This window comes from Herpailurus yagouaroundi, unplaced genomic scaffold (genome assembly GCF_014898765.1).
Source record: "Herpailurus yagouaroundi ecotype Mexico unplaced genomic scaffold, PumYag 77, whole genome shotgun sequence".
Classification (NCBI taxonomy): domain Eukaryota; kingdom Metazoa; phylum Chordata; class Mammalia; order Carnivora; family Felidae; genus Herpailurus; species Herpailurus yagouaroundi.
This window is the reverse complement of record NW_024412388.1, coordinates 34,416,172-34,439,180: the sequence shown is the minus strand read 5'-3', so window position 1 is coordinate 34,439,180 and position 23,009 is coordinate 34,416,172. Positions and strand designations below refer to the sequence as shown.

Sequence of the window (23,009 nt, the reverse complement as noted above, 5' to 3'; positions counted from 1 at the left end):
TCCTTTCCTTAGGCACTGAAATTTTATACTGCCTCCTGTCCACTGCTTGGCAAGAGTTGCTTCATTTATACTGTCCAGCTCTGTAACTATTTATAGAGAGACGGCTAGCTTGATACCAGTTATGCCATTATCATAAGAAGCAGAGTGTTACCCTAAGCCACAGGCTAGAAATACCAGCCTCCATTTCGTTTTTAAGATGGAAAACTAAGAGTGAACATAATTTCCTATGTCTATTAAGCTAAACTTAATCTACCCTTCTCCCAACATCAGATCCAAACCCCAACTTACTTGCCAGATGGTATTCTCCATAGTAATCAGATCAATAATGCATATTTTATAATCTCTCCCATTATGATCTTTTGTAAAATATAGGCAAGAACACAGAGGGAATTGCAATATTGATAAATATGGTAATATGAATTTTTAAAGGTCCCATAAGAAATTAATCTTACTCCTCCAAAATATCCACTTTAACTTATGAAATACATATAGATAAAAATTAAAATAATAAAATATGTAAAGTTTCCATGAAAGGGAGCACGGGAATCAGGTCTATCGATAAGAGGCAACAACCCAACTCTCCTATAAGACCTGACCTGAATAAAGCATCAGAGCCAAGAGAAATATCAGTATTTTGTCTCCATTTTGGAGATGAAGAAACTAAAACTAAAGGACATCTAACTCACTCCAAGACTGTGTTCATTTGTTCATTAAGTTAAACATATGTACATATATATTTTTATCATCTTACGTGTGTGTGTATAAACATGCACACACATACATAAAATATGATAATTCTACAGTACTTTACTGAGAGTATTTTTTTAGAGCAGTTAGGTTCACAGCAAATTCAAGGGAAAGTACAAATATTTCCTATTATACCTCCTGCCCCCACACATGTATATCCTCCCCCATTATCAATATCCCTCACCAGAGTGGTACGCTTTTTTTTTTTTTTTTAATTTTTTTTTCCAACGTTTTTTTTTTTATTTATTTTTGGGACAGAGAGAGACAGAGAGTGAATGGGGGAGGGGCAGAGACAGAGGGAGACACAGAATCGGAAACAGGCTCCAGGCTCTGAGCCATCAGCCCAGAGCCCGACGCGGGGCTCGAATCCACAGACCGCGAGATCGTGACCTGGCTGAAGTCGGACGCTTAACCGACTGCGCCACCCAGGCGCCCCTAGAGTGGTACACTTTTAAAACTGATGAACCTATCCTGATACATCATAATTACCTAAAGTCCATAGTTTACATAAGGGTTTATGCCTGGTGTTGCACAGCCTCTGTGTTTGGACAAAAGTACAAAAACATATTTATCATGATATCTTATAGATTCACCACCCTAAAAATCCTCTATGCCCTGCTTATACCTACCTCTCCCCACTTCCAACCTTGGCAACCAGTAATCTTTTTATTATCGCCACAGTTTTGCCTTTTCCAGAATGTCACGTAGTTGGAATCATACAGTGTGTAGCATTTTCAGATTGGCTTCCTTCACTTAGAAATATGCAATTTAAGGCTCCCCCATGTCTATTCATGACTTGATAGTTCACTTATGTTTAGCGATTGACAATATTCCATTGTCTGGATCTACCCCAGTTTCTCCATTCAACTATTAAAGGACATCTTGGTTGCTTCCAACTTTTGGCCATTATGATGAATATAACTGCTATAAACATCTGTGTGCAGGGTTTTTTGTGGACAAAAAAACAACCAACTCCTTTGGGTAAATACCAAGGAATGTGACTGCTAGATCACAGAGTAAGAATGTGTTTAGTATTATAAGAAACTGCCAAACTGTCTTCCAAAGTGTCTGTACCATCTTGTGTTCCCACCAGCAATGAATGAGGATTCCTGTTGCTCCACATCCTCGCCAGCATTTGATGTTGTCAGTGTTCTGGGACTTTGACCATTCTCATAGGTACACAGTGGTATCTCAACGTTGTTTTAGTTTGTATATCCCTGATGATATATGATGTCTTTTCATCATTTCCCATCTGTATCCCTTCCGTGGGGAATTCTTTGCCCTCAAGGATGGAACTGGATATTTCCTTTCTCCCACGTGGAAGGCTAGAGATGACTGGAGTTGGATACTTCCCTTTCCCCAGGTCAGTTAGGCTCTGATACTACTCCAACAGGCTGGGCTCTGGTTAACTAGTTTCCCTTAAGGGCAGGTCTTGTTAAGAAGAAAAAACTGTCCTGGCATATTTCAAAACGGTTCCTTTCTTCTCATGTGCCAGATGCATGGGAAGATCTTTCCCCAATATCTCCTGTGAGAATCTGGCTGAGCCCCTGGAAATAAATCTCACAATATTGTGGGGGCCCCCTGTGACTGGCTCCTCCTAGAGTTTTTGATTCTTGGACTTGTCCAGAGCCTCCAGCAATTCATCTATTATAATTCAGGTTTTCCTATTCTGACACTGCTTCCCGTGACAGTTTTTGCATGCCACTCCCTGTACTCACCTGTCTCTCCAATCTCAGAGGCAGCAGTCTGCCCTGTGTCCTCCCCTCTCTTATGGATCCAAAAAGAATTACTGGTTTTTCTGTCTGCTCAGGTTTTTAGGTGTTGTGAGGACAGAGTGGTAACTTCCAAGCTCCTTAACATGAGAAACCAAAAACTGCAAGCTACAGAACTTTTAAAAACAAGTTGATAATGAGACGAATCTTATACTTAAAGCCTTTCAGGCTACGCACTTGACCCAGGTCCTGGCAAGTTGACCAAGCCTTGGCCACACACGGCTCTAAGCTGCTCAAAACAAAGCAGTGTGCACCCTGCCACAATGTCTTGGGACTGATGAAATCATAAGATTTTCTGTCTAGAAGGGATTCTATGCCCTAACATGGCATTTCATACACACATCTCTTTTAGAACACAACATATAAGGGGCACCTGGGTGGCTCGGTCAGTTGAGCGTCCGACTTCAGCTCAGGTCATCTCACAATTCATGGGTTCGAGGCCTGCATTGGGCTGACTGCTGTCAGCATAGAGCCTGCTTCAGATTCTCTGTCTCCCTCTCTCTCCACCCCTCCCCTGCTTGCGCGCTCTCTTTCAAAAATAAATAAACTATTTTTTAAAAATAGAGCTGTAATTGTGTCAATAGGCTGAGACCATGAAGGTCTATGTTCATCTTATATCCACTTTACACAGAATAGTACATGGGCCAAAATAGGAATATACTGCTTACTGAATGCATAATTTAATAATAAAAATCTCTAGACTCCCCCCACCACCATGAAGGAATTCCAATAGATAACCTTGGTAAGTCATAAAAAAGTGTAAAAATTAAGGAAAAATAATGCTAAAGACATTTATTGTTCAAACTTGGAAATACCCCCCGGATGAAAGACATACAAACTCTTATTGAGCCTCTTTGAGGCCTCAGCTCCTGCATCTGTAAGAGAGGATAATAGTAATCAATCTAAACTATGAGGATCAGGGGCACTCGGGTGGCTCAGTCAGTTGAGCGTCTGACTCTTGATTTTGGCTCAGGTCACAGGATTGAGCCCCACATCAGGCACCACACTGAGCATGGAGCCTGCTTAAGATTGTCTCTCTCTTTCTCTCTCTCTCTCTCTCTCTCTCTCTCTCTGTCTCTGTCTTTGCATCTCTCTCTCTCTCCCTCAGCCCCTCTGCCCTGCTCATGCTCTCTCCCTGTCTCTAAACAAAAGAAATCAGTGTGCCTGGGTGGCTGAGTCAGTTAAGTGTCCGACTTTGGCTCGGGTCATGATATGATGGTTCACAAACTGGAGCCCCGCATCAGGCTGTCTGCTGTCAGCACAGAGCCTTCTTCGGATCCTCTGTCCCCCTGTCTCTCTGCCCCTCCCCTGTTCATTTTCTCTCAAAAATAAACATTAAAAAAATAATAATAATAAATTTAATTTAAAAAAACTTTTAATGTTTGTTTATTTTGAGAGAGAGAGCATGCGACCAAGGAAGGGGCAGAGAGAGGGAGAGAGCAGGCTCAACATAGGGCTCAATCTCACAAACCATGAGATCGTGACCTAAGCCAAAATTGAGAGTCAGAAACTTAACCGACTCAGCCAGCCAGGAGCCCCCCACAAAAAAAATCTTAATAAACTATGAGGTTCAAATACATTATGAATACAAAGTTCCCATCACAGCACATAGACACTCAATAAATTACTATTTTCATTTTATTATTATTAGCAGCAGCAGTAAATTTCACTGCACAATGGCCATCTCCTAGAGGAGGCTCAATAAACTGACTTTTGTTTATTGAGTAAAAGACACTTCTCCGCCTTGGTCAGACATCTGAGTTGGTCATATTACCCTGCTCTCTGATGTTACAGTACAGAAAACAATATGCTACAGTAAGACGGTCTAAAACGACCTATTCAAAGTCAAGTATCTAAAAGGCCTGAGTGTCAGAAGAACAAAAAGATGCAAATAGTGGTTAGTCAGCTGATAATTCACTCCAAGGAAAGCAGACAGCTATTAATAAACTACTGAAGCCTACAGCGCTGGCTCGTGAACACACAGCACCGTGCCACCTCCAAGCCAATAAACTGCTCGCTCGTTTGGAGAACTTCCTTTCTTTCCCTTCCCCTTACTTCCCTTCCTTCTTTCTTCTCCGCCTCCGTCCTGACACTCTCTGCCATGTCTTCTCTGAGTCCCTCTCCTCTCTTTTTACCAATGAGAATACAGAATTCAATCCTATCCTTAGTCTTAGTATTTATTATACTTTTCAATAAAATAAGGAACATGGGTTTTAATTTTTTTTTTTTTAAACGTTTATTTATTATTTTTGGGACAGAGAGAGACAGAGCATGAACGGGGGAGGGGCAGAGAGAGAGGGAGACACAGAATCGGAAACAGGCTCCAGGCTCTGAGCCATCAGCCCAGAGCCCGACGCGGGGCTCGAACTCACGGACCGCGAGATCGTGACCTGGCTGAAGTCGGACGCTTAACCGACTGCGCCACCCAGGCGCCCCAGGATCATGGGTTTTAAAGACAAACCAGGATTCAGTTCCGGTTCTAATAATTAGCTGTGTAACATTTAATTAAGTCCTTGTTTGCTCAGCTGGAAAACAGGGATAACAGCATCTCCACATGGTTACAGTGAGAAGTAAATTTATTTTAATTTAATTTTTCATATAATTTAATATAATTAATAAGTTGTGTAGCTTAACACCTGGCATATGATAGGTCTTCCATAAAGTTAATGTCCTTCTCAACTTCTCTACAAAAACATTATCTAATTCTTAGTTATGTTGTCTACAGGTCAACAGTTCTCAACAGAAAAGGAGACCACCATTCCTTGAACATATTTCTATTTTACGGATACAGATGAAATCTATCCATGATGGATATAAAGAATGCCTTTGACTACAGAATTTTGCACTGCACTGATGCAAACACATGATTCTGGGTAGTCTTCTTGTTTTAAAAAATAAGTTGGGACAGAGAAATTTAAATAAACTCTGGAAAGACAAAGTAATTAGTGAAAATTATAAGCTAAGCGTTTAAGAGGCACTGAAACATTTCACGTAAAACAAGAAGTTAAAGAGGTAACATGAGGGGCGCCTGGGTGGCACAGTCGGTTAAGCGTCCGACTTCAGCCAGGTCACGATCTCACGGTCCGTGAGTTCGAGCCCCGTGTCAGGCTCTGGGCTGATGGCTCAGAGCCTGGAGCCTGTTTCCGATTCTGTGTCTCCCTCTCTCTCTGCCCCTCCCCCGTTCATGCTCTGTCTCTCTCTGTCCCAAAAATAAATAAACGTTGAAAAAAAAAATTAAAAAAAAAAATAAATAAACAGGTAACACGAGATTTTAAAAATTGGGTTGAGGAGCGCCTGGGTGCCTCAGTCGGTTGGGTGTCGACTTCGGCTAGGTCATGATCTTACGGTTCACAAATTCGAGCCCTGCATCAGGCTCTGTGCTGACAGCTCGGAGCCTGGAGTCTGCTTCAGACTCTGTGTCTTCCTCTCTCTCTGCCCCTCCCCTGCTCACACTCTGTTGCTCTCTCTCTCTCAAAACTAAATAAACATTAAAAAAAATTTTTTTTTAGTTGGCTTGAAACTGCTTCAGGAGTTTGGGCCATGTAAGAAATAAATGAATTACTTCATAGGAATGGTTCCGCTATCAAGGTCTCAATACAATAATAGTAGGCCAATGCCACTTGCCTCTTCCCACTCATTTTAACCTCAGACCCAGAGACTGACTCGACTCTCGAGTGAATTCTACACTGGTAGCCAGTCAATGTTTGTAAAAACAAAACTATTTTAGGGAAGTCACATTCACCAGGAATCAGGACCAGACTACCCAGTGTTTCCTGCACCAAGCTCAGCCAGCCATTAGACAAACAGAACCAAAAGGAAAACTACATATGGTCACTGTGTGATACTTCGGGCAACATCCAAGAAGAGAATGTGCACCTGCTGGTGATGCCCAATGCGAGCCCTTTGACCACAAGCCTCAAAACACCACAGCACAGGCCATACTGCATGAGTCGAAACCAAGTCAGAGGGGTACAGAGAACTATGTGGCAAACACTGTGTAACATAGGAGGCCAGGAGTACAAGCCAGAGAAAGGGATTAGGAGGTACTGGGGAGGGTGTGGGGAGGGGAGCCATTATTCTATTCAGGTACAAGTTCAGGGCCAGCAAGGACAAAATAACTAGGTAGACAAAATTTCTTCAGGGAACATAAAACAAAGACAGTATTAAATTGAAAACTGCAAATTCAAAGAAAAGGTAAAGGTGAACGTTTTCAGGACAGAAGAAAACCAGCTGTGATACGGAGCCCCGAGGCAACGAATACAAATGGGAGAGGCAACGCACTTTAGTAATTAAAAAGCACGGCATTCAGAAACCAGAAGTACTGGAAGAGTTTGGGCTTTTATTGCAGAATAGCATGTTTTTACGGAGATCATAAGAGGATATGCCATGGCATGCAGTTTTTGAAAAACATCAAAGATCTCAACCTACAGCCACAAAAATGGGAGGCAATTTCTGAGCCTGAGTCCCAGGAGCGTGCGGTCTCCTCTCACTGCCTGTCTCCGAAGGGTGTGAGGGCACTGCAGCCCAGCGAACACCCCACGTTCCCTGGGGGCAGGCTGGGGTGACCATACTTACTGGGGTCCTCCCACTGGAGTAAATGCAGCTTCCACGCAGAGTAATACAAAAATCCCAGTACCAGAAAAAGGCAGAGGGCTAGCAGCAGATTGCGCACAAATACCAAGAGTCCCATCTTCACATGGTTTACAATTTCCTACATGACCTAAAAGGAAAAAAAAAAAAAAATCAAAAAAATAATTCAGGTCTTAAAGGATAAAGCAATCATCTTGTTGATATACTCTATCTTAAAATAAGTATTTACAGGAGAATTTCCAAACGAAGAACCACCTGGAGTTACCACTGAGTTCCTGACCTAGCAGTCCTCCAAGCTCCCCATCCTGGCCTTGAGACACAGCTCCACCAGTCACTCAGCATCCAAAGCCAGAACTCAGCAATTGTCCCTGAGTTCCTCCTCTCCCTCCTTCCCAGCATCCAATCAATGACCAAATTGTGGCGATTCCAACCTCCCACATAAGTCTTGAGTCATGCCCCTTCCCCCCATCACTACCCTAGTCCACACCACTGCTGCATTCCCACAGACAGTTCCCCGCCTCCGAAGTGCGCTCTCCCGGATCCATTCTCACATGGAGGTAGGACTGGTCCGTTATTCTGACGCCACTCTCCTGCTTCAACCCCGCTGAGTTAGCGTTCCACTGACGTGTAACAAAGTACGGCAAACCCGGCAGCTCCAAGCAACACAAATGTGTTGTCTCAGAGCTCCGGCTGCCCAACGTCCCGGTACACTGTGTCTCAACAGGGTCCTCTGCACAGGGTGTCATCACAGGACCAAAACCAAGGAGTCGGTCGGTAGGGCTGTGTTCCTTTCTACAGACACCGAAGACGGATCTGCTTCCGAGCTCATTCCAGCTATGGGCTGAACACAGTTCCCAGCAGCTGTAGGGCTGATGTCCCCATCTCCTGGCCGGATATCAGTCTCTGCTCCACGCGGCCCCCTTCAGCCACGCTGGGTTAGGTCCCTCTCACTCTGAATCTCTCCAACTTCCCCTTCTACCACATCTTGCTTCTGTGCCCAGCCAGAGAAACTTCTTTGCTTCTCAGGCTCATATGATTAGGTCGGGTCCACTTGAAGAATCCAGGATAATCTCCCTGTTTTAAGGTCTGTAGTCTTTAAAAAAAATTTTTTTTTAATGTTTCTTTATTTTTGAGAAAGAGAGAGACAGAGCATGAGCAGGGGAGGAATAAAGAGAGAGGGAGCCACAGAATCCAAAGCAGGCTGGAGGCTCTGGGCTGTCAGCACAAAGCCCGACGTGGGGTTCAAACTTACGACTTACGAACCGTGAGATCATGACCTGAGCTGAAGTCGGATGCTTAACTGACTGAGCCACCCAGGCTCCCCAAGGTCTGCAGTCTTAATTGCATTTGCAAAGTCCCTTCTGCCACATGAGGGAACATATTTATGGATACCAGGGATTCAGATGTAGACATCTTTGGGGGGCCATTCTGCCTAACACATCTTTCATTAAATTCTCAATTCCTTTAGAATAAAGGAATTGCTCCTTAGAGTTTAGCAGTTTCTGACTGTACCCCTGTTTACTCTCCAACCCATCTCTTGCACTTCCCAACCCTGTCTGTGTCCTTTGCCTTTCTTCTTCCAACTCACTGAACGCAGCCTTGTTTCTTTCCTCAAGGCCTGCCTGGAACATTCTCTGATGATCAGCATTCTCTGATGCTCACCTTAAATGTAACATCAGCCAGGAAGACTTCCTAGGATCACCACCCCCTACCCCACTAAGATATCTTGGCCATGAAGTAACATATGAGAAAGAAATTATGTATAAACACTATACATAAATTGATTAAAAAGTTATCAACTATAGATTATATAACTGTCCACCTAGAAAAGCCGAGAATCAACTGAAAAAATCATCAGAACAAATAAGTAAGTGATAAGATTAATTTACAAAACTCAACAGGTTTTTTTTTTTTTAAGTTTTAATTTAAGTAATCTCTACACTCCACATGGGGCTCGAACTCACAACCCTGAGATTGAGTCACATGCTCTTTCAACTGAGCCAGCCAGGCACCCCACAAAAATCTTCTTAAAAACTATACCACAATAAGTGATGAGAAGACGTAAGAGGAAGAATTCCATTCATGACGGCAACAAAACCTATAATATATCTAAAAATAAACTTAGGAGGAAATGGGCAAGATTTTCACCAAAGGGCATAAAAGATCTGAATAAATAAAGAAAACATACCAGGCTCCTAAGTGAGAAGTTTCGATATTGGAAATATGTCAGTTCTCTATAAATTCGGTCTGACTCCAGCCAAGATCCATGTTTGTTTGTTTGTTTTAACTTAAATCTGAAGTTAATCCAAAGACTTCGTGCCCAAGAAGAGCCAAGAAATTTTTTTTCATGAAAAATAATGAGGATTTGCCTTACCAGATATCAAAACAATTCAAAAAACTAAAAATAAATAAAATAAAAATACAAACAAAATTAAAAAAAAACAACTCGGGGCGCCTGGGTGGCTCAGTCGGTTGAGCGGCCGACTGCAGCTCAGGTCACAATCTCGCGGTCCGTGAGTTCGAGCCCCGCGTCGGGCTCTGGGCTGATGGCTCAGAGCCTGGAGCCTGCTTCCGATTCTGTGTCTCCCTCTCTCTCTGCCCCTCCCCCGTTCATGCTCTGTCTCTCTCTGTCTCAAAAATAAATAAAACGTTAAAAAAAATAAAAAAAAAAAAGTACTGGCACAGGAAAAGACAAACAGATCAATAGAACAGAGTCTACAAATGAGCTTTCTTAGTAGAGATAGATAAATAGAGGTATACACACATACATACATGTATAAATGATTTTACTTTATCTACATATTAATTTATTCTATGGTAAGGATATAAATCTTATAAAGAAAAAAAACATGATAGGATACATAGCTAACTGTTGATGGGGTTACCTCCAGGAAATAGGATGCAATGTTAGGAAGTGCTTTTTCCTTTATATATTTCTAAGTTAAGTTTATTTGTTGTAAGTCACAAGTATTACCTCTATAATTTTTTAACATTAAAAAAACCAAACACCACACTGTAGAAATGTAAAATGGCAGACTCTTTCAGAAGCAATGGGGAAGTAAGTGGCTACTGAAATTTACAACATTCGTGCACCCTGGCCCAGCATTTCTATTTCTGTGACTTCTTCCTAAAGGAACATTCCAACAAATACTTTACAAAATAGGTACATAAATGTTCATTAGCAACACTCATTATAAGAACAAAATACTAGAAAAAAAATTCAAATGTCCATCAACAGGGAACCAAACAAATAAATTATGGTGCATCTACACAATGACATCTATATCAGCTGGGGTCTTGGCAGGAAACAGATGGCACATGCAGAGAATGAACCGAAGGAAATTAATGACAGGATTTTTTATAGCTGTGTGAGTAGAGTGAAAGGAACCAACCACGGGTGGTGAAGCATCCAGGAACTATCAACAGTAGGAAGCTACTCTTGCCCTCAAGGTGAAAGAGCAGGAGACAAAGGGTATCGTTGGAAAAGAGAGGCCAGCCATCAGGAAGATCACTACCAAGGGCACAGCGGCTCCAGGAGCCCCAGTAAGGGGTGGGAGGGGATAAGAAATGCTCTGACTTCTCCCACCACTCACCCTCTGATCCCTGTCCATGTCTATTATCAGCTGATTCCAAGCCAGAGGGCACCAAAGCCCAGATGATGCTGTTCTTAGATGTCAGTCACCAGCACAGAGGATACAAGGTGGGTGATGGATTGATGAGGGCAAAAGAATGACATGTATAGTATACAATATACCCATTACACAGAATGAGGCACAGTTGTATGTCCTCACATAGGCAAAACGTCTAGTATATACTGCTAAGTGGAAAAAAATCTAGTTGTAGAGTCGTAATATATATGTATGGCCCATATGCTGGTGGTAACAAACAAGGACAACACTGATATTGAAAATTAAGGTCACGGTTAAGCACATACTTACAAGAACAGGCACCAAACTGAAAAGTGGGTTTGGAGGGTTGTTTTCTTTTCATAATCTGTTTATTTGTATATTTATGTTTAATTTTAATTTTTATATTTATGCAAATAACAAATGTACAAAGGGGTGCTTGGGTGGCTCAGTTGGTTGAGCGTCTGACTTCAGCTCAGGTCATGATCTCGCGGTCTGTGGGTTCGAGCCCCGCGTCGGGCTCTGTGCTGACAGCGCAGAGCCTGGAGCCTGCTTCGGATTCTGTCTCCCTCTCTCTCTGCCCCTCCCCGCTCATGCTCTGTCACTCTCTCTGTCAAAAATAAATAAACATTAAAAAAAATATAACAAATGTACAAAGTTTTCACATTGAAACAGGAATTAGAGACTTGCAATTCCAGCAACACAAAGGCCTGTATCCCATCCAGGGCTCCCGTTAAAAACAACAACAAATTTAAGGGGTAAGCAGCCTGCCTACAAAGGCAGGTGGCTGTTGGAAAGCTGCTCCTTTCAGCCACGCCTGGGTGGCTCAGTCGGTTAAGCGTCCAACTTCGGCTCAGGTCAGGATTTCACGGTTCATGAGTTCGAGCTCCTCATCGGGCTCTGTGCTGACAGCTCAGAGCCTGGAGCCTGCTTCGGATTCTGTTCTCCCTCTATCTCTGCTCCTGCCCCGCTCGCACTCTGTCTCTCTCTCTCTCTAACATAAACGTTAAAAAACAATTAAAAACAAAACAAAACAAGCCTTGCCTTTCAGAAGGCGGCCGTACCTTCCCCTGCTTTCTGTCCTGGATGCAGATGTGATGCCTGAACATACATACAGTCTTCAAACCTGAGGCTCCAGCAGACACAGGGCCATCAGTCAGTCAACAGATTTACCTGTCTGTTCAGCAAATATGACAGCGAGAAGGCTGAACTAATCACCTATTTCACTTCTACCTCCTCTTCCGTTAAGGAAAAGGAACTTCAAATGAAGATGTAGAACAAACACCCAAACGCCCAAAGAGGAAACTGGTTTCCTAAAGTGGATGACATCCAAAGAAACAAATAAAATAAGCGCTTAAAATACGCCAAAACCTCCAAGACAGAAAAATAACAGCACCTCAAAATTCTGAGACAAAATTTCAAACTCACAGCTAAGACAAAAGCTTGAGGGTGTTGGGGGAAACCGGTCCTCTCACACACTGTGTGGTGGTGGGAAGGATGGGGCCATGTCTAACGAAATTACATGCTTTGCCCTTTACCCCAGTAATCTCACATTTAAGAAACTACCCAAAGACACACTGACAAAAATTCACAATTCACACACATGGCTATTTACCGCAGCACTATATATATTTGTAATATAAGAAAGTAAGTCCTTTGGTCGGAACTGAATAATAAACTACGGTATGTCCACTAAAATGGAGGATTATGCAGCCATGAAAAGGAATGAGCTCCCTCCCTGTCTGTCTTTCTGAATAATTTAATCTAAAAGCCATTAAGCTTCAGGTGCCAATCAGGGTAGGTGTGGACTGGAGTGAAGAGAGGTGTGGGGCATCCAGCCATCGTGAGGGGGTCTCGGGGTGTGGCAACAGGCAATGCTGGGATTAACCAAATAAGTAAGTAAGTACACTGACACTAGCTAACAGGAGCCAGATTTCTCCATGGTGGGGAAGGGAATTGCAAACAGGAAAGGGGAAAAACTAGAATAAATGTTGGGGGTTGTACTGAAATTGAAAGGTTTGGTGTAAATGGATGGTTTTTGATATATAAAGATATGAACTATAAAAACAAATATAGACGTGGGCAGTGTGTGTGCCTTTGTGTGATACATGCATATATTCCCTAGCTCTGGTCACTGGAAAGAGCCTGGCAGCAGTCATGTCCCAATTACAAAGAGCACGTCTAGCAGCTAGACCTTGGTTTCTAAATACCATTCTTCCCTGACAGGAACCAGGGATCCCTGGAAGTATGGCTGACTGCAGGGCTGAGGCAAAGAAGGCACAAACAAGATAAGCCTGGATCCTTTGCGGTGCCCCGGAGCAGGTAAAGGCTCAAGGAGTGAGGCCGTATCAGACGTAAAATGAAGCCAGCTTGTGGGGCTCCTAATGGTCAGCTCTGGAGCAGTTCAGATCAATAATAAAAGATCATAACCCATTAAACAAGAGCCTAATAAATGAGAGGAGAAAGTGCTCCCTTAGATCAGAATACCAACTAATGAATGTAGAAGGAATAACGTAATTAGAAAGTCACCATTTGTTATAGCGGCACTATCAACAACAGCCATAGTATGGAAAGAGCCCAAATTCCATCGATGGATGAATGCATAAAGAAGATGTGGTATATACACACACACACATGCACACACACACACACACACACACACACACACACACACACACACTGGAGTATTACTTGGCAATCAAAAAGAATGAAATCTTGCCATTTGCAACTACATGGATGGAACTAGAGGGTATTATGCTAAGTGAAATTAGTCAGAGAAAGACAAATATCATATGACTTCACTCATATGAGGACTTTAAGAGACAAAACAGATGAACATAAGGGAAGAGAGGCAAAAATCATATAAAAACAGGGTGGGTGATAAAACAGAAGAGACTCTTAAACATGGAGAACAAACAGAGAGTTACTGGAGGGGGTGCGGGAGCGGGAATGGGCCAAATGGGTAAGGGGCATTACAGAATCTACTCCTGAAATCACGGTTGCACTATATGCTAGCTAACTTGAAAGTAAATTTTAAAAATAAATTAAATTTAAAAAAAAGAAAGTCACCATTTGGTAACCATTTCGGCAATAATTCAGCTAAGAAACAACAAAGGATGCTAAAATTAATGGGTAGAATTTTGAGAAATGGGGTATTCTACAGTCTTCAAGTTTCTGCCCATAAGATACTTCTTATAATTAGAGGGGAAAAGTGTAACCTTACAATGGAGAAATCTGATAGACGACACAATAAATGAGCTAAACGCTATATGGGAATTTTTGGCAATATTTTTGCAACTCTTTTGTAATTATTTCAAATTATTACAAAAGAAAAAAATTAAACCAGTCCTCAAATGAATGTTCAAATACACATCCAAGTGAGAGATTTTGCAGCCACTTAAGATGTAATTTATGAAAAAATTATAGTGACATGGGGAAGTGCTTATGATACAGTAGTGAATGAAAAAAAGACACAGGTATCATGTACCCAGCCATGAAAAAGAAAAGAAAAAGACTAGAGTAAAACATAAAAATAACACTAGATTAATAGCGAGAACTGTTCAGGCTGCAGGAGCTCACCTGGCCTCCCTAAAACCATGCAGGTAAAGAATTGCCATAAGCTTGCTTCAGCACGTAGAGTGGAGCAGCAATCAGACTCATCCTCTTCCCATGTATTCACCTTGGAGAAGGAGGTGTCTCGCTTCTGCCCAAAGATAGCGCAACAAACACTAAGTGCCAGGAATTATGCAAAGCCCAGGAGACACGAAGACAATCAAACGCATACTCTGCTCTAGAGGGTCACTAAGTTCACCACTGACCTCTTAACTGTCAAACCCAATGGACATTACTGTCCTCTCGGGCCTTGACCTTCCTGCAGCCTCTGAAACTGGGAGAGGCAGTACAGCATGGTGGTAGGTCCTTTCTCTGCCTTCTTTGCCTACCAATGCCAGCTCATCTTTTAGGTCTCTAAGTCAGAGCAGACTTGGGTCTTACCTCTCTCAGGAAGCTTTCCTTAATGCCCTATACTATGGCTATGTCTGCTCCCATAACATCCCATGCTTACCTATATCACAGCATTTATAAAACATCCTGCCTATTTTTCTGTCTCTGCAAAGAATCAGCATATAATTTGAAAGCAGAATCTATAACTTAGGTCTGTGAATCACCTGCATCTAACAGCACAGCACCTAGTACAGAGCAACACTCAAGAAGTGTTTGTTTAGGGGCCCCTGGGTGGCTCAGATGGCTGAGTGTCTGACTCTTGATTTCAGCTCAGGTCACAATCCCAGAGTCATGAGATCAAGCCACGCTGAGCGTGGAGCCTGCTTAAGATTCTCATTCTCTCTCTCCCTTTGCCCCTCTTCTCCCCGGCTTGCCGGCTCTCTCTCTAAAAGAAAAAAGAAAAATTTTCTGAAGTATTTGTTTAAGAAATAAACCGATATATGTCTAATTATGTGCACCAACTCAAGACACGATATAAGCTGTACACATTCCAAAACATAATATATCCTGAAGCTATGATTTGTGTGCAAATCATATATAGGCATAGCAATTTTGAAAGAGGAGAGGAGCTTGGGGTACTACGTGAGGCCGTCTTAACATTTTCATTCTGCAGATATCCCCAAGGCAATTTTGTTCCACATCTATGATTTAATTTGCCATCATTATGCTGACCATCCCGAACTTTACCTTCTAGGTAACTGCTTCTGAGTTCCACATCCACGCAACGTCCTGCTCTACAGCATCATCTAGGTGTTTCATAGATGCCCCACATTTCCTCCTTCTCCTCTGTTCACTATCTCAGGTGAAAGGTGACATCTTCACAGGTGCTTCTGTCAGAAACCTGAAATCATCCTTGACACCACCCTCCTTCCCACTCCCACCTCCACATATAATCAATCACTGAGTCCTATGAGTTTCACCTGTGAAATCCTTCTTGCATCCATCCACCCCTCCACCTTCACTACCACCATCCTATTTCAAGTCGCTATAATCTTTGGCTTGGACTCCTACTACAGCCCCCTGGTAAGCCTCCATGACCCATTCTTGGTCTTCGCCGACTCATTCCCCACAGAGCAGCCAATGTCAATTTATCTCATTCCCAAGCTTAGACTTTGCAAATGTCCCACTGTCCTTAGGGTAAGGTCCCAGATTCCTTCACAAGCCACGTAAGGCTCTGCATCATCTGGTCCCTGCCCACCGCTTCCCACGTCTCCTGCCATCCCCTACACCTCACCTCGATGAGTCTGCAACACTGACCGTCTTTCAGTGTTTTCCACTCCCCATGCTCTCTCCCAAGGTCAGGCTGACACTGTCCCGACACTTATGCTTCATCTCACCAATTCCCACTCAGACTTAAAGGTTAATTCCACAGAGAAAGCCTTACCTGTCTCCACACTTCAGGTCTCCCTGTTCTAAATTCCCACAGCAGCTGCTTATCCTCTTATGAGCATTTACAGCAATAATTTAACATTCATACTCTGGCTAATTCAAGCAGGGAACGTGTCTGTTTGGTTCACCACTGTATCCTTGGTAGTGACTCAAAAATCTACCTGCTCGCTGACTGAATATTTAGTCAGAGTGTGCTCAAAACAAGGTACAGGGGCACACCTGGGTGGCTCAGTTGGTTGAGCGTCCAACTGCAGCTCAGGTCATGATCTCATGGTTTGTGAGTTCGAGCCCCGCATCAGGCTCTGTGCTGACAGCTCAGAGGCTGGAGTCTACTCCAGATCCTGTGTCTCCCTCTCTCTCTGCCCCTCCCCCACTCACACTCTGTCTCTCTCTTTCTCTCAAAATAAATAAAAACATTTTAAAAAGGTACAAAAGGCATATAATGCTAGGTTATTTTAATTTAGCCATGAAAATAAAATTATATTAAGAATATGAACTCATTGAAACAAACTGTATCAAACTCCTATAATTTCTAAAACATCCTACAATATGGTTATTTTCTGAACTATACCTAGCAAGAATTTTTAGTCTAAAATGTCAGAATTTTGCTGACCTTCAAATATCAGTCCCTATTGGATATAAACTCAAGTATGACAAAAGCATGCAGAGCAAAAACCAAAGTATTTCCTGAGCATGTCTCCTATGAATATTTTCAAGGCAAGCTAATTAGAAGTTATTATATACTGTACTATTTATTATCCAGCTTCCCAAAAAATTACTGAAAAGCTCATCAATTTTTTTGAAAACATTTTTGCTGAATGCACACCTCCTATTCAGATGTTATGCATGACTAGGCAGATTTAAGTAATTAATATGCAATATGTTAAATCCTTCTATGCAAAAAAGCTGTGCATTTTCTAAGTGCAAGTAAGTGTGTAGGGTAGGTTAATATTGTTAATATTCATACAGCATGCACCGTGAACTGGCTACAGTTCTAAGAGTTTTGAACAACTTAACTCACTGAATCTTCTCACCAATCCTGTGAGGTTACTGTTCCCATTGTATAGAGAAAAAACTGAGACACAGAAAGGTTAAATTACCTTGAGATCACAGAGCCAGTCAGTGACAAAGCCAGAATTCAAATCCTGACCTGGCTTCAGTCACATAACTTTTTCCACTTGAATATATCAAAACAATAATAAAAGGGCGCCTGGTTGGCTCAGTCAGTTACGCATCTGACTTCGGCTCAGGTCATGATCTCACGGTTTGAGTTCGAGCCCCACATCGGGTTCTCTGCTGTCGTCATGGAACTGGCCTTGGATCCTCTGTCCCCTGCTCTCTCTGCCCCTACCCCACTTGCTTTCTCTCTCTCTCTCTCTCTCTCTCTCAAAATAAATAAACTTAAAAAAAAAAAAAAAAGAGGAACTAGCCATAACCTCTTACAAGAAAATAAAAATAGTAAAAATAAATCAGTATAGGATCTAAACAAAAATGCTGCAACAATGTTAGAGAGGAACCGGGGGGGTGGGGAGAAGCATAGTAGATGAAGACCACAGGACAGGAAAAATGTTGTCACAGAACAGATGAAGATCATTAACAAAGATTACCCCAGCCCTATCCACTCCCAAATGGCGCTATAAAACAAGAGATAACTAAGAGCAGAGACTACAGGCAGCGCTCAGGGAAAAAACAGTAAGGCAACATTAAAAAATAAAATAAAATTAGCATTCAGGAAGAGTAAACAAAGAAAACTAACAACATCATGGAAATTAAAACCTCAGTGGAAGAGAACAAAGTGGTCACTGCTGAAAAGACAGTAAGAGTCATGAGAGCAATGGTGGGGCACCTGGCCGGCTCAGTCCACACAGCATGCAGCTCTTGGTCTTGGGGTTGTGGATTGGAGCCCCACGTGGGATGTAGAGCTTACTTAAAAAAAATAAAATCTGTAGAAAGAAAGAAAGAAAGAAAGAAAGCAAGCAAGCAAGCCAGCCAGCCATGGTGGATAAAAAAATGAGCAAGATAAAATGAAAAAGAATAAAAAGTGTAAGAGGATTACTAAAACCCAAACAACAAAACAAAAACATGCAGCAGTGGTAGTCACAGGAGATCCAGCATAAGTGTAAATGGTATCTGAAAAAGAGAACTGGGCAAACAGAAGAGGAAACGAGATGTAAAAATGGATTAGAGAGAACTGGGCTAAGGGCAAGTTGGCCCAAAGATACAGCATCTTTGGCTTCTCCAAACCACAACAGCCTAAGGGCAAGGATTACCTCGGGACCTCCAAAGGGAATTAAAAAGCTAGAGGTATGCTGAGGTCCCGGTGACTTCTGCGTGGGTTACAGATTCATTGCCTTTCAGTTCCACATGCACCCTTTTTGCTTGCTCTGTGAAAATGAGCCCGGGCCCTTTTAAGTATTTTTCTTTGCCAGCTCGCATGACGTGGAGCTTTGTTAGAAGTTGCTGAAGAGCTACTGCAGGAGGAAAATAGTTTTGTTTCTGGGTGCCAGTGTGTTCCTCTGGGTAGGCTCCTACAGCGCACCTGGCTTTTCCAGTGCCCAGCCGTCAGCAATGAGTAGCAGCAGCCAACAGCTGCCCTCAGCACCCCTCCTGGGCAGTTTTGTACCAGTGCCTCTCATGAGACCCCTCTGTGCAAACAGCTTCCCCCAACACCCCAGAAGGCTGGTTTCCCACTAATTCCACCATGCAGCATCACAGGAACTCATCTGCAACCCAGTGAGTCATGGTCATGTCCACAAAGTCTGTAACTCAGCCTGCAGCAGGTGTGGGGGAGACTGGGGGGCTCCTCATGGAGCACTCTCTCTCAGCCCTGGGGTGGGGGCTGCTCCTTATATCTGCTACATCTATATTCTTTAGAGTCCTCTTTACTTCTTTTGAAAAGCTTCATCGAGGGGCACCTGGGTGGTTCAGTCGGTTAAGCGTCCAACTTTGGCTCGGGTCATGATCTCACGGTTCATGAAATCAAGCCCTGTGTCAAGCTCTGTGCCAACAGCTCGGAGCCTGGAGCCTGCTTCCGATTCTGTGTCTCCCTCTCTCTCTGCCCCTCCCCACTCGTGCTCTCTTTCTCACTCAAAAATAAATAAACATAAAAAATTAAAAAAAAAAAAAGAAGGGGCGCCTAGGTGGCTCAGTCGGTTAGGTGTCTGACTTCAGCTGGGGTCATGATCTCACAGTTCGTGAGTTCGAGCCCCGTGTAGGGCTCTGTGCTGACAGCTCAGAGCCTGGAGCCTGCTTTGGATTCTATGACTCCCTCTCTCTGTCCATCCCCTGCTTGCTCTCGCTCTCTCTCTCTCTCCCAAAAATAAATAAAACATTAAAAAAAGAAAAAAGAAAAGCTTTATTGAGATATCATTCACATACCATACAATTCACCCAAAGTATACATTTCAATGGCTTTTAGTATTTTTACATAGTTGGGCAAACATTACTACAATCAATTTTAGAAGATTTCCATCACCCCCAAACAATACCCAGCACCTCTTAGCTGTTACCCCCCTGCCCAACATCCCGTTCTCTGAGCCCTAATCTACTTTCTGTTCCACAGAATAGGCAAATGTCTGTAGACATTTCATACACAGTAAAACCTTGGATTGTGAGTAACTTGTTCTGCGAGTGTTCTGCAAGAAGAGCAAACATTTCTAACATATTTTAACTTGATAAATGAGCGATGTCTTGCAACACCAGTAGCATGGAACACTGAATGTCACATGATCACAATGGAGTCAATGGTTCTTCATCTTGCGCACGTTGCAGGATTGTGGGTGATCGTCTCCCATGCTCAGATGCTCCGTCTCAGGCTGCAGTGTTTGGCAGAAATCAGTGATTTTTCAGAACACTGGAAGGTGCCCACACCTGGCACTAGGATAATTTTGTCACTTCAAAGCACCTACAGACAGTCCTCTGCTTTTCCATACAAGAGTAAGCTTAGGAATGCTTTGCTTCACTCTAGGTCAGGCTGCTTGCAGACATAGACCCTTTCCTCTGCTGCCTTATTGCCAGTTATATTAAATACAGTATATGACAAGGGTTTACTAATACTGTACTATAGTCAACATCCGTGTGAGTATATACAATGGTCCCCATGCAGAAAAAAGTTAAAAAGAACAGTAGTAAGAAGGAGATGATTACGGTGGAAATTAAGAAGGAAATCATCAAGAAGTACGAACAAGGTATGCGAGTGGCCGAAACTGTAAGATTTTCTAAGAAGTCTATGTCTGCATCTCATCTGCAGAGAAGGAGGAGAAAAAGGTGGAGGAATCCCTCACTTTAAATGAAGTTAGGGAGATGTGTAAAATGTGGGAAACAGTGCAAAACGAAATTCTGCAGAAAAGCACTACCCAAATAAGGCTGTAGCCCCCAAATAAGGCTGTAGGGGGGCAAACGATGAATCTGTTTAATGATAATGCAATGTCACATTTCTGCAACATCCTCAGAAGGAGGCAAAAGCAAGTGTCATTGGAAAGGCTCCTTGCTAAAGTTGCACAAAAGGAAAAAGATTACACTGAGCCAAGAGATAGCAGTGATTCCGTTAGTGATAGTGAAAGTCGTCTGACACAATAACCCTCCTCTCTCGTCTCCCTCGTCTCCCTCGTCTCATTCTGGTTTTGCTTTGCATTCCATTAGTTAATGATGTTGAGGAGGGGCGCCTGGGCAGCTCAGTCGGTTAAGCTTCCAACTTCGGCTCAGGTCACAATATCGCGGTCCGTCAGTTCGAGCCCAGGCTCCGTGCGGGCAGCTCAGAGCAGGGAGCCTGCTTAGGATTCTGTGTCTCCCTCTCTCTCTGCCCCTTTCCCCACTTGTGCTCTCTCTCTCTCTCTCCAAAAGTAAATAAACATTGTTAAGAAATTGTTTTAATAATAAAAAAATGATGTTAAGCATCCTTCCACGTGCTTATTTTTTTACTTACTAGTTGATTTCATGTTACTCCAAATCCCTGTTATAGTTAACAATTCATGAAGTTTGGAGGCACCTGGGTGGCTCAGTTGGTTAAGCGTCCGACTTCGGCTCAGGTCATGATCTCACAGTTCATGGGTTCAAGCCCCGCATGGGCTCTGTGCTGACAGCTCAAGGCCTGGAACCTGCTTCAGATTCTGTGTCTCCCTCTCTCTCGCTCTCTCTCTCTCTGCCCCTCCCTTGCTCACATTCTGTGAGTGTGATCAAAAGTAAATAAACATTTAAAATAATAATAATAATAACAACAACAATAATAATTCTTAAAGCTTGACTGCTCAAAGTCCCATGTGGTTTCTCTCCCCTGATTGGACCCAGGCTCCTATAACACAGGTGGTCAGTGACTAAGTGAAAATTAGATACCTACCAAGATGATAAAAACAGAAGACAGAAAATGTTTTCTCCCTGGTCGGATACTCCGTTCAGAAGTAGCTGAGGAAAAGGGGGGTTGGGGAGGGGTTACCCAAGGAAACAAAACTTTCAGTTCTTTGTTTTTACTCAAAAACCAAACAAACAAAAAACAACCCTTTCGGAATAGGAGCTGTTAAGGTTTGGTTTTAAGGGGGTTTTGCTTAACACTGTTTTAATGGTGTTTGGAGGACAAAGTTGTAGACATGATGTCTTATTTGGAAAAGGTAAATTCTATGTGGAAGTTTAAAAATTGCTGAACTCAATCAGTTTGAGGAGATGACCCTCCTTTGCCTGAGCCAATTGAGATCAACAGGCGGGGGCTGAAGGAGGCTGGGAGACGGCAATGTGTCCAGAAAACTATAGCATGAGAGCAGTCAATAACAACACTTAAACATGGGCATGGCAGTGTTCCAATAAAACTCGCAAGTTCATTCGCCAACCCCTGGTATGTACAGTACATGGGATATAACATGTGGCAAAAGCATAAAAACACATATGGGGCTTTAAAAACTTTAAATTCAAGATAGTTTTCTCTGGTGAACAAGGAAATTGACTAGGGAAAAATACTTATGAGGCATTTATTGGAAATGTAATGTTCTATCTCTTTAAGCAAAACAAAACAAAACTCTGATACGATATGGCATATTAAGACTTTAGGGGCACCTGGGTGCCTCAGGCAGTTGCCTGTCCGGCTTCGGCTCAGGTCACGATCTCACAGTTTGTGAGTTCAAGCCCCATGTCGGGCTTCCTGCTGTCAGTGCAGAGCTTGCTTCTGATCCTCTGTCCCCTGGCCCCCTTTCAAAAATAAACATTAAGAAAGAAAAAATAAAAAAAGACCTAGTGATAGGTATCATTATAGTGTTCTGTTGTTTTAAGCGTAAAATACAGTATTAGAAAATATGGGGGCACTGGCTGGCTCAGAGGGTAGAGCATGTGACTTTTGACCTTAGGGTTGTGAGTTTGAGCCCCAAGTTGGGTAGAGAAAGTACTAAAAATAAATAAATAAACTTAAAAAAAAATAAAACAGGGCCACCTGGGTGGCTCAGTTGGTTAAGCATCCGACTTCAGCTCAGGTCTCATCTCACTGTTTGTGAGTTCAAGCCCCATGTCGGGTTCTGTGCTGATAGCTCAGAGCCTGGAGCCTGCTTCAGATTCTGTGTCTCCCTCTCTCTCTGACCATCCCCCACTCACAATGTCTCTCTCTCTCAAAAATAAATAAGCATTAAATTAAAAAAAATAAATAAATAAAGCATTTAAGGGACCTGGGTGGCTCAGTCAGTAGAGCATCCAATTCTTGATCTGAGAGTCATGAGTTCAAGCCCCACACTGGGCAGGGAGACTACATACATACACACATGATCTAAAGAGGAAAGAAGAAAGAAAAGAAAAGAAAAGAAAAGAAAAGAAAAGAAAAGAAAAGAAAAGAAAAGAAAAGAAAAGAAAAGAAAAGAAAAAAAGAAAGAAAGAAAGGAGAGAGAGAGAGGGGGAGGGAGGGAGGGAGGGA

At 42.7% G+C, this 23,009-nt stretch overlaps 1 protein-coding gene across 4 annotated transcripts in view; it reads right to left on the bottom strand.

Annotated features, from left to right (window-relative positions):
• Positions 1–23,009, bottom strand: part of ST3GAL3 (ST3 beta-galactoside alpha-2,3-sialyltransferase 3) — a 201,798-nt gene that overhangs the window by 169,418 nt on the left and 9,371 nt on the right. For all 4 annotated transcript variants that reach the window (XM_040469946.1, XM_040469944.1, XM_040469948.1 and 1 more), the window contains exon 2: positions 7,095–7,239. In XM_040469946.1, coding sequence (XP_040325880.1) covers positions 7,095–7,209 — 115 coding nt within the window. In that variant the 5' untranslated portion in view covers positions 7,210–7,239. The remainder of the gene's footprint in view (positions 1–7,094; positions 7,240–23,009) is intronic.